Source organism: Macaca fascicularis, chromosome 14 (genome assembly GCF_037993035.2).
Source record: "Macaca fascicularis isolate 582-1 chromosome 14, T2T-MFA8v1.1".
NCBI lineage: Eukaryota > Metazoa > Chordata > Mammalia > Primates > Cercopithecidae > Macaca > Macaca fascicularis.
The window spans coordinates 52,452,524-52,462,938 of record NC_088388.1 but is presented as its reverse complement, the minus strand read 5'-3'; the positions used below and the strand labels follow the sequence as shown (position 1 = coordinate 52,462,938).

At 44.4% G+C, this 10,415-nt stretch overlaps 2 protein-coding genes across 46 annotated transcripts in view; one reads left to right on the top strand and one right to left on the bottom strand.

Moving 5' to 3' along the window:
* Positions 1 to 1,584: 1,584 nt before the first annotated feature.
* LOC141408476 (uncharacterized) lies at positions 1,585 to 9,174 on the bottom strand. The gene is made up of 2 exons (XM_074014251.1): positions 6,073 to 9,174; positions 1,585 to 2,476 (listed from the first exon to the last, which is right to left on the bottom strand). Exon 1 carries the CDS (start codon positions 7,943 to 7,945, stop codon positions 7,022 to 7,024), a length of 924 nt encoding a protein of 307 aa, XP_073870352.1. The 5' UTR covers positions 7,946 to 9,174; the 3' UTR covers positions 1,585 to 2,476; positions 6,073 to 7,021.
* The window catches only part of BMAL1 (basic helix-loop-helix ARNT like 1), a 110,439-nt gene continuing 106,498 nt past the window's right edge, over positions 6,475 to 10,415 (top strand). For 43 of the 45 annotated variants that reach the window (XR_012423383.1, XR_012423381.1, XR_012423382.1 and 40 more), the window contains exon 1: positions 7,578 to 7,711. The gene's annotated coding sequence lies outside the window, so the exon portion shown is untranslated. Of the gene's footprint in view, positions 6,866 to 7,577; positions 7,712 to 10,415 lie in introns of those variants that run through there. The other 2 variants (XM_065528515.1, XM_074014235.1) reach the window with 2 other exon arrangements.

The following is a 10,415-nucleotide window of genomic DNA, read 5'->3' as shown; positions in this document are numbered from 1 at the left end:
CCATGTATAAACATCTTATTTACAAAATTTCAGTCACTCTGTATACGATGGGAGTCTCACTTTTCATATTACATTATTTGACTTTTTTCTATATATTTATGGTTTAATGTCATGTTTAACATTTTAAAGGATGACATTGTATTTTATCCAGCTGATATAACTACTTATTTTCTCAAAAGTGAATCAACTTTCTAGTCCTTATTATTGGACTTCTGAACAACGACAGCAACAACAACAAAATCAACATTCACACTGTAGCTTATGAAAAAGTTTATTTTTCTACCCAGTGAGATACTTTATTTGAACATATTGTCAACCCACTGTGAGGCAGAAAAACATAAAAAATTTTGATAGCTGCAACTTTAAAAATTGACTAACAAATGATGAAACAACTCAACTAAAGGAAAATATTTTAAAAATTATTTGTTCTTTTATTTCCCTATATTGTGGAATAAGCTGCTTTTTGCTGGAAGTTGATAGGACTATTTAGAAAGCCCAAATGGCTCAATGTGCTGCACTTGGGAATCTCATTGATTCATTCATTCATTAACTAATATTTATTGCACACCTACTACCTGCTGGAGACTATTCTAGATGTGAGAGACATGGCAGTAAAAATAACCCTCCCCTCACAGACCTTACTGTGGGAAGCATACAATAAATAAATGAATACACAACAAAATGTCAGCTAGTGATATGTGTTGAAAAGAAAATTCAAGAAGGGTAAAAAGATGAAATGCAGAGGCTGCTGTAATATTTCAGAAGGGATGGGAGGTTTTCTCTGATGAAGGGGTAATTGAAGCCATTGCTTAAATCCTATGAGTATCTCTGGAAGGTGATGTCTTGCGTGTGTCCATGCAATAGGTACAGCTCACTTTCGCATCTCTTTATCATTTTTTATTAATTTGTTCAGACAATATTTGTTCTCATGAATGTGCCACTGCTTTGATAGCTATGGGAGATACAGAAGTGAACCATGCAGGTGTGGCACCTGCCTCACAGAGTTTATGAGAAGACGAGAAATTACAAGTGAGACAGTGCTTTGAAAGAGGAAGTACCAGGTGCTGTTGTGGTAGATTTTTATAGCTGGGAGGTCAGGGAAGGTTTCCCTGAGGAAGTGACCTTTAAGCAGTGAAGCAAGTGTGAGCCAGATTCATGGGTCAAAGGCAATGGAAGTAAGGGAAATTTACAGGCAGGGAGATCAGTGTGCAAGCTTGCTTTCCTTTCTGACCTTTCTTTCCTTCCTCCCTCCCTCCATCTCTCTCTCTTTTCTTTCTTTCTCTCTCTCTCTTTCTTTCTCCTTCCTTCCTTCCTTCCTTCCTTCTTTCCTTTCTTTCCTTCTTTCTTTCTCTTTCTCTTCTTTCTTTCTTTTTCTTCTTTTCTTCTCTTTTTGGCTGTTGACTTTCACCTTTCTCACCTATCCAAATCTTCCAAGGGCTAAGAAGTAATATCACTTGATTATATTTTCTTGTCTTTCTCTGGTAAATGTGCAAATGTATGATTTAGTAGTAGATGAATAAAAGAAAATGTACATGCAGCACAGGAGTCAAAAACAACAACAATAATAATACAACCCAAACTAAATGGACTTTATTCATACTCAAGATTTGGATAGCTTTATTTACAGTAAGTTTTATTGTCCATATTTTGTTAGCTAGAGTGCTATCAATTTATGACACAGATTTTGGCTCATAAATTTCTCAAAGACCACTTATCAAGTTATACTCACTTGTGGTTTTGTATTTAACTCAAGTGCATATAATTTTCCACGTCTTTAAAATAAGTTTTATGGCAGAGAGAGAAGCAGCAGCAGGAGAAGATAGCATTGAAACCTTATAAGAAAAAAATATGTAAGTTGTATTTCCTGTCTATACCAGCTGATTCTTTGAAACCCAGTGTGGTAATGAAGTAGAGTAGGAAAGCTATGGGCCGGTCCCATAAGCTTATAGCTTCCAGAGGGCCCTGAGGTTTAAAAATCCCAAAGAATGTTCTTTTCAAAACTGTTTACAGATGAACCTCAACTTACGATGGGGTTATGTCCCAATAGACCCATGGAAAGTCAAAAATATTGAAAGTTGAAAATACATTTAATATCCCAATACACCAATCATAAACTAGAAAAATTTAAGTCAAACCATTGTGAGTCCAGGGCCATCCGTATGATAAAGAAACATTAGAAACTATGTGAATATTTTCAATGAGAGAGTTTTGCATAATGAGGTATAGTTTCTCCATACAATAAAAACGCTGCAGCCATTAGACAGCCTGTTGTAGAAGGAGGCTCAGTAACAAGAGAGAATGCTTGTGATAATTTTTTAAAGCAAGATGACAAAACTTTGACATGATAAAAATTAGATCAAAAGAGCTGGGTGTGGTAGCATGCCTACAGTCTCAGCCACTTGGGAGGCTGAGGCTTGAGGATTGCTTGAGTCTAGAAGTTCAAGTCCAGCCTGGGCAGCATAGCAAGATTCTGTCTCTGAAAAAGAAAAAAATTAGGTCAAAATATGATATAGTTACAGAGCAAATACATTGATATTTTAATGGGGGTTATATCTTCTTAATGGAATTATAGATTATTTTTATTTTCTTCTTTATGTGTGTGCTTTCCAAATTTTTGATCACAAATGTAAATTGGTTTCATAATCTAAAAAAAAAAAGCAATAGATGTTCTTGTTCTTCCAAAGAGAAAGGAGAGATTTGAGTAGCAGTTGTTCTTACAATGCACACACATCTGTGTACAAGATGAGAGTTTTCCTTAGGTAAATTCTGAGTCTGTAGCTTTTATGTGAGTGGAGCAAAGGACCCAGAGTTCACTGCAGAGGATCTGAACAACCTTTGATGCTGGAGATTGTGCTTGGTGATTATAAACTTTTGTTTGTAAAACACCAAACGAGAAGGAGAGGGCCAATGAAGTACGGCAATGTTACAAGGAGTAATTCTTTATAAGGAGTAATTCTTCTACCAATGACAGGTTAAATGACATCACTGCTTACATCTCACCATGCCAGCTGCTGACTTATTAACTGGAATGTGTATATCGCGCATTAATAATGTGTTGTGGGGCCTGCATGCTAGTTTTTCCTTTATTTCGTTTATATGGAGAGTGTGTGTGTGTGCAAAGGTTTCGTACACAAAGGTGTATGAAGTCCACCTTTATTTTCATAGCCTCTGGATTTTGTGTTATACTTAGATGTGCCTTTCAAGATTATAGAAGTTCTACTCATATTTTTTTCTAGTGTTTTTATAGGTTTGATTATATGCACTTAAATTCTCTATTCCTATGGTTTATGTTTTAATGTAAGTACAGGGTAGGGGGTAAATTTTATGTGTTTCCATACAGCTAGCTAGTTGTCTCAATAGCATTTATCGAAAAATCTATCTTTTCCCCAATTCACGTTATAATTCAACTTTCATATACTTTGGGTCTGTTTCTGAAAGCTATGCCTTTTAATTCGTCTATTGGTCTGTTTCTATACCAATACTAGACTATTTTATTACCACAGTTTAATAGTACACATTGATAATGTATGAAATCTAATTCCCCCAATCTATCCCTTCTTTTCTTTTTCAAAAGCATATTGTAAATTTTTTTGAGCTAATGCATTTCTGAAATGGCTTGCTTGAACACTTCACTTTGCTATACTAACTTGAAGAGATTCTTCCTTTCTTTTATATCTCCAGAAAGTGAATTCTAGTCTGCTCATCCCAGTGAAGCAGGGCAAAATCGATGCCAGTTTTTTGAAGACAGTGTCTATCTGTTCTTCAGAGCTTCTGTTGAGAAGCCATGTGGCCACTGGTCCTTTAGCTCCCTCTAGCCAAGTGGAAAAGCCCCTTTCACATCTGAGCACCAAGATCTTTGGAATCTTCGCCATGTCTGTAAGCAAGATCTAGTCTAAAGCCTAATTACACGGTCTAGGACACATTCCAAATAAGGTATTACTGCTCTCCCATTCTGAACTGCTATGGCCATCTCATTCAAAAAAGAGCCAAAGAAAGTCTTTTCAAAAGCAGCTGAAAAAGCTATAAAACTGATTAACTCATTAATGCCTGATTTTTTTAATTCCCATTTTTTGTACACCCAGATGTCAACCTTGGTTAACAGATCAAACCATTCACAAATGTCAAATCCCAATGAAATGCAATCAGAATCTTCTAGAATGGGACTCAGAAGTCTGTATTTTTAAAACTCTCCAAGTAATTCTGATGGATCCAATCATTGGATCAGAGTCAGGGAAACTACTGTAGATTATACTACTTTATCCTCACTAACTTCATTTGTAAAACGGGAGCAAGAAATATCAATTTCATAGAATTGCTAAGAGTGATACCTAATATGTACTAAATCTTGACTGTATGCCAGGTGTAACAGCCCTATAAAGTAGATACTAGATTATCCCCCTTTTACAGATGAGGAAATTGAGGTACACAGAGGTTAAGCAATTTGATAAAAGTCATCCAGCTAGCAAGTGTGGAGGGCAAGCATATCAACTGCTAGGGTTAATGTGAGGATTATATTAAATAATGTATTTAAAGCCTCTGGTACACAGTAGGTGCAAATAAATGCTCTCTCTTATCTTCCTTTTATCCACATCATTCTACTCATGCCCAGGACAATACTTTGACCTTAGCAGTGCCCTAAGAATTGAAAGTTTAGTATCCTGGAAAGTAGAAAAGAAAAGGGAAGTTAAGTAGTAGTGGAAGGAGGTGTTTGGGATCTCCAACAGAGAGAAACACAAAGAAAGGTGTAATTACATAGGGAAAAACAGGTGCACATGAGGGGAGACAGTGGCTTGGCCACTGAGGGTAGGATAAGGCAGGGTGATAACCATTAAAAGAGGAAAGCCAGGGTACAAGATGAGAATCTCAGAGGAATGGAGTCCAAAAAGACACCTATTTCAGCCCCCCTCCCACTGCATGGTAATTCAGTTCTCACTTGGAGATTTTCTGTGACAAGAAACTCAATTTATCAAGGCAGAGGATGCTTTAGCTGTTAGAAAATTGTTCATATTGATTCATTCTAGAGTTTCTACCCACAGGTTCTCCTTCAACCCCTTAAGGTCCTGAAGAATAAATTTAATTTCTCTTCTATTTGACGGTTCTTCACATATATCAAGACAGTTACCTTGTACCCCTGGGGCAAAACCTTCTGCTTCCTTTAATATTTCCTCATACGACATAGGTTCTAGCCTCTTTACATCCTGGTCCCTCTACTTGTGCAGGTAGATAATTTCTTTCTGCCAAGTCTTAATTGCAGACAATACTTCGTGTGGGTACTCACCAACACTAGGTAGCACAATGAGACCTATCTTGCTTTACATGTCAGACTTCCATTGATGCAGCCTAAGAGCATTCATTTATTTTGGCAGCCACAATTCACTGTGGACTCAGATTTTTTGTCACCTAAGACCCTTCATCTTGCTCCTATAAGCATCTAAGACACCTCTGCCTCCGGCTGGCTTCACACAGGTTGAGACTCCACATTTACCCTTAGAGTCAGCCCACTGCTCCAATATTGTATGTGGTTTGTGCTATATAATAGCGTCTCTTCCCCTCCTGGCTTTGTGTCATCTGGACATGTGATGCGAATCTTCTGGATTTTCCTTCAGGCCACTGATAAAAGTTCTGATGTCTGGACCTGGGAGAGAGGCTTCTGTCATTCTGAGGGTAACTGGTGTGGTATAGACGCTTTGAAATAAAAAGAAAAAGTCTGGTTTGAATCATGGTTCTGCCACCTACTGTGTAACCTTTGGCCAGCTAGCTAAATTCTGACTTTCAGTTTTCTCATCTGTAAAATGGGGCAATAAAAGCTTCCTCACAGTGTGGTTATAAAGATTAAGGGAGAAAATGCGGGGAAAGTACTTAGCACAGTGTCTGTTATGTAGTAGGTGCTGCTGGAATGTTGACTGACTCCCTGCAATCTTCCTTTCAGTCAACGTGGACTCATTAATCAGCATCTTTAGGTTATGGTTACTTAACCAGTTGTTAGCCCAATTAATGATACTAGCATCCATCCCATATTTCTTCATCTTGTCCACGATATCTTGTCAAGTGCTTCCCTTAAGTCCCACTTACCTAGAGTGATCTTCTCATGAAATTGGGGCAGAGACAAAGTAGCAATAAGATTCCATCAGCGTGTAAACTTAGGAAAAATAGCAAGCTACCGACCGAGGTGGTTGACCTAGAAAACAGCCAGCATTCAGCCCACAAGCACATATTGGGCACTCCGTGCCTGTCAATGAGCTGGGGATGGGCAATGCTGTTACAAAGATTAAAAAATGCAGTGTCTGTATTCAAAGAACTTATCAGCCTAGAAGTCTAGAGTCACGGGGGGCCAGTCTGGGTAACAGAATTAGGCCAATTGATTTAATTCCATTTGTTCATATATCCAGCCAACAGATATTTATGGTGCACTTGCTGGGTGCCGGTCCCGCCCCCACCACTCCACCCTACCCCAGCAGGCGCTAAAGGAGAGCTGGCACGATGGATAACGAAAAAGAAGACGCTGTCCTTCTATTCAGGGAGTTTAACATCTGGAAGAGCCGGGATTTCTTTGTGCTAAAGGCCCTCTACAAAGTGCCTGGGATGCAAAAATAAGTCAGTGTCTCTGTCCTCTCAGGAACCGAGTTGCATGTCGTTATCAAATTTTTATTTTCTCTAACTGTTTCCTTCCGTCTCGCTCCGTAGACAGCTTTTCGCAGCAGAGAGCGCTGCCGCGGGGCTGGTGTCTACCCCTCAGCAAGTGGTCAAAACCTGGCTACTGGAAGGAAATGGCAATGGAATCGCTCCGCGCTCGAGTATTCTCTTTGGAACTACGGGAATGACAGCTCCAGTGGGACACTTGGAGGTCATGACGAACGCAAAGAACGTGAGAACACTTGCAGTCCTCGGGGTGGAAACACCTTCTAGAAATACTGAGTATTCGTTCTCTAGTTTAGACTTGGGCACACCAGGGGTTTTAGGAAGGGTCTGGCACTCAATGTTCCTAAAATTGGTTTCCTAGATGGAGCTGGAGGGAGGGGAGTCAGGAACTGCTGCTTTTCGTCGCAATGCCCCGAGTGGAGGAGAAGGAGGAGGGGTGAGGGCAGACGGCCAGACGCCAGCCGGCAGGGGACCCAGAGAAGAGGGACATCCCCGGCGACCCCGAGGAGCGCGGCGTGGGCACCGCAGTGGCCGCGGTTAGTGGGAGACCTGAGGGGAAAGGGAGAGGGCAGGGGCGAGGAAACCCAGGGAGCGCGCGCAGATTGGTCTTCTCCTCGGGGCGTGCGCTCCTGTGCGCCAAATGATTGGTGGCAGGAAAGTAGCAGGTAAACCGGCCCCCGCCGCCTCGCCATTGGTCCGCGGCCTCTCTAGCCGCCACACAACTGGCCAGCGGGCTGCCGAGCCGCGCGCGGATTGGCTGGTGGCGGCCGCCGGGACCGGCTCCCTTCGGGCGCTCGGATTGGCTGGCGGGAAGAGGCAGGTATCCGGGCTCCGCGGCTCCTCCATTGGTGGGCGGGGAAGGGGGGTTGGGCACAGCGATTGGTGGGCGGGGGGCCGGGCCTGGGCCGGCGGGGAGCGGATTGGTCGGAAAGTAGGTTAGTGGTGCGACATTTAGGGAAGGCAGAAAGTAGGTCAGGGACGGAGGTGCCTGTTTACCCGCGCCGGACTCACCGCCGCCGCCGCCGCGGGATCCGAGTGCGGGCGCGGGCGCGGGCGCTCCCGGCGAGCCACGGTGAGTGTCAGGCCGGCGGCGGCCAGCGGCGCGATCCCGCGCACCCCGTCGGGGGCCGTTAGAACCCTCGCGGGCGCTGCGCCCCTGCCGCCGCCCCGGGGGCAACCCGGCCGCCGAAGAACCCTGCCCGACGTGCCCGCTGCCGGCCTTAAAGGGCCCGTGACCGCTCCCTGCCCCCACCCGGGCCGCGGGGAGGCTGCGCCCCTTAAAGGCGCCGCGCCCGTCCGCCCCCATCCTCCTCGCCTGGGCTGCCGTTGCGGGCTAGGGCAGGCAGAGGTGCCGCAGGAGCCCTTGAAGGGGCCGAGAAAGTGTCCGCTGGAGTACCCACCGCCCTTCCGCGGGCATCGCTACCTGGCGGGGGGAGGGGGCAGCTAGCTGCCTCTTAAAGGGACAGCTCTGCACTTGGGGGCAGTGAATCGGCTGAGGAGGACTCGTAGATGTATCCCCGGGAGCTTCGGGGATCCCCGAGGGGACCATCCTTGGCGGCTGCCCCCCAAGGGCGTTGGGCGAACCGTGCCGCGTCTGCCCTTCCTCTCCGCTTCACTTCCCTTTCGGGAGCCCGCGAGGCTGGGTGGGGGCGGAGAGGGCGTCTCCGTCGGGCTTGGGGAGTCCAAGTCCGCCCGCCCCTTCGGCCCTGTAGCCAGGGCTGGCGCTGCACCCGGGAATCCCCGGCCGGCACGGGGCCGACCCCAGCCTGCGAACTTTCGTGGGGCCTGTGCGGTCCAGGTACTGGGCGGCCCGCAAGGATGCCCCGTGGGTCTGCTGGCAGGTGCGCTTCGGCGTGGGGATGTCGCCCGGAGCCCGGGTGCGGGCCGGCCTTGGAGCCCCAGAGCTCCGTGGAGGGCGCAGCGAGCCTGGCTCCAGCTCCGAGTTTGACAGATGTCAGGGAAGAAAAGGTTCCCGCTTGGCTATTGCCGGGCGTTGACGTCCCAGAGAGGTCCCCGTTTGCTTGGAAGAAGACGAGGAAGGTAGAGGTGAACGTCGACCTTGTGGGGTGTATGTCAGCCACCCCGAGGGGTCGCGAGAGCCGGCTGCGGGGTGAGCGCAGGTGCCGCCCGGCAGGAGCTGGGGAGGGAAGGGGTGTGCTGGACACCGGCGCCTGCTGTCAAGTTCTCGCCGGCCGGTGAGAGAGCCGCTGCCGCCGCGCACCCCGCACCTCCTGACCCCTCTCCCCTCTCCGCCTCGGCCCCTTCCCGGTCACCTAGCGTTGTTTTGGCGCTTTGGCGCTTGCGGTCTCTTCTCCCTTCTTCCACCGCTACTCTTCAGTAAGGAATTATTAGCCAAGTTTTCTCACCCAGCTTCCAAAAATCAGATTCCGTATTTGTGAACAAGCTTTTCTTGACACTACCCGTATACCCGTATTTCCAGCATCGTCGTTTTATTAAAAATCCACAAAAGCTGCTCCTTAGATGCATTCCTTTCCCACGACACCTGCTTGCTTGTCATTTGTCCTTCTGACATATGCTGTTGTTCACCTCTTTAATCTATTTTTATATGACTATTATTTTAATTCTTCTGGACTCATTGATATCAAGATCTGTCAATTTGGGTTGGTGGTGTCTTTAATTAATGTACCCGTTGAATCATAAGCTTAAAATAATCATTGCTGCTCTTGAGCAGTTTTGAATAATATCATGCTCTCTGTGCTTGCAAGACTTAAAAAAAAATCGCCGCTGTTATATTTGATTTCCATATCAAAGGAATTCCAAAATATTTTTGAAAATACAAAATTCGATCTTTCAGTCCATGTTTTGTTACTCAGATCACTTTATTGATAAGTCTTTAAAACCGCTTATAGAACATATTTAGAACGTTTGGAAATTTCCTGGACAGGATTTGAAATTGCCTGTATCATCTGAAGCTGGGTCTGTAGAAGCGTTTTGGTTTTGATTGTAGGCGTAGCCAGTGAATGATAGCAATAAGTTAAAACTGTAGTTAAATTTGTTCTTTATTCTACCCTCTGAAGAAAAAACAGGTCTCGTACAAAAGCACTAAGGGAGTTAGAAGCTGGACATCCTGGTTCTAGTTTAGGCTTGGGCTCTCATGGCCTTTCCAGTTATTAAATTTATTAAAAGTTATTAAATTTTTCTGGGTTGTGTTTGCCTCTGATGGAAAGTAAGACAGTTGAATTAGGTGATCTCAAAGGTTCCTCTGCTGTAAAGTTCTGTAAGTCTCTAAATATTTAATACATCTGAATTCAGGTTGGTATTTACCTCCTGGCACCTCCAGAATATCTGAGCTGAAGCCCTATTTTCATAAGAAGGTTAAGCAGATAAATAGATGGTGTTTTAAAGGATCCATTTCAAATGATTTATAAAACGATGACTACTCACGAGTTTGTCTGCTATTTGCAGAAGAGGTTTGCATGCCACAGGGCAGGAAAAGGAAGTGGCCGTGTTTTCAGATTTATCCCTTCACACAACAATCTCTGTGGAATTTATATGCTAAAAGATGGACAAGCACCATAGAAAGATTTGGCTGTATTAACAAAATTGCATATGAAAAGGTAAAAACTAGATAGTTAATATCTCTCTTTGGTGTTAGGGTTATAATATATCTGAGCTTTCTTTGTGATTTCATCATCAACTCTCACTGTGGTAGGAGAAAGTCAATATTGAATAAACAGCTTCAGCCCCCTGATTACATGTAGTGATTTTAGGAAGCATCGTGATAACTAAAGTAGTTATTTGCAGGGAAGTAAAAT

What these genes read in the sequence shown, in the direction of transcription:
- LOC141408476 (XM_074014251.1), bottom strand. Translation starts at nt 7,945, where the DNA reads ATGGGGGCGGACGGGCGCGGCGCCTTTAAGGGGCGCAGCCTCCCCGCG.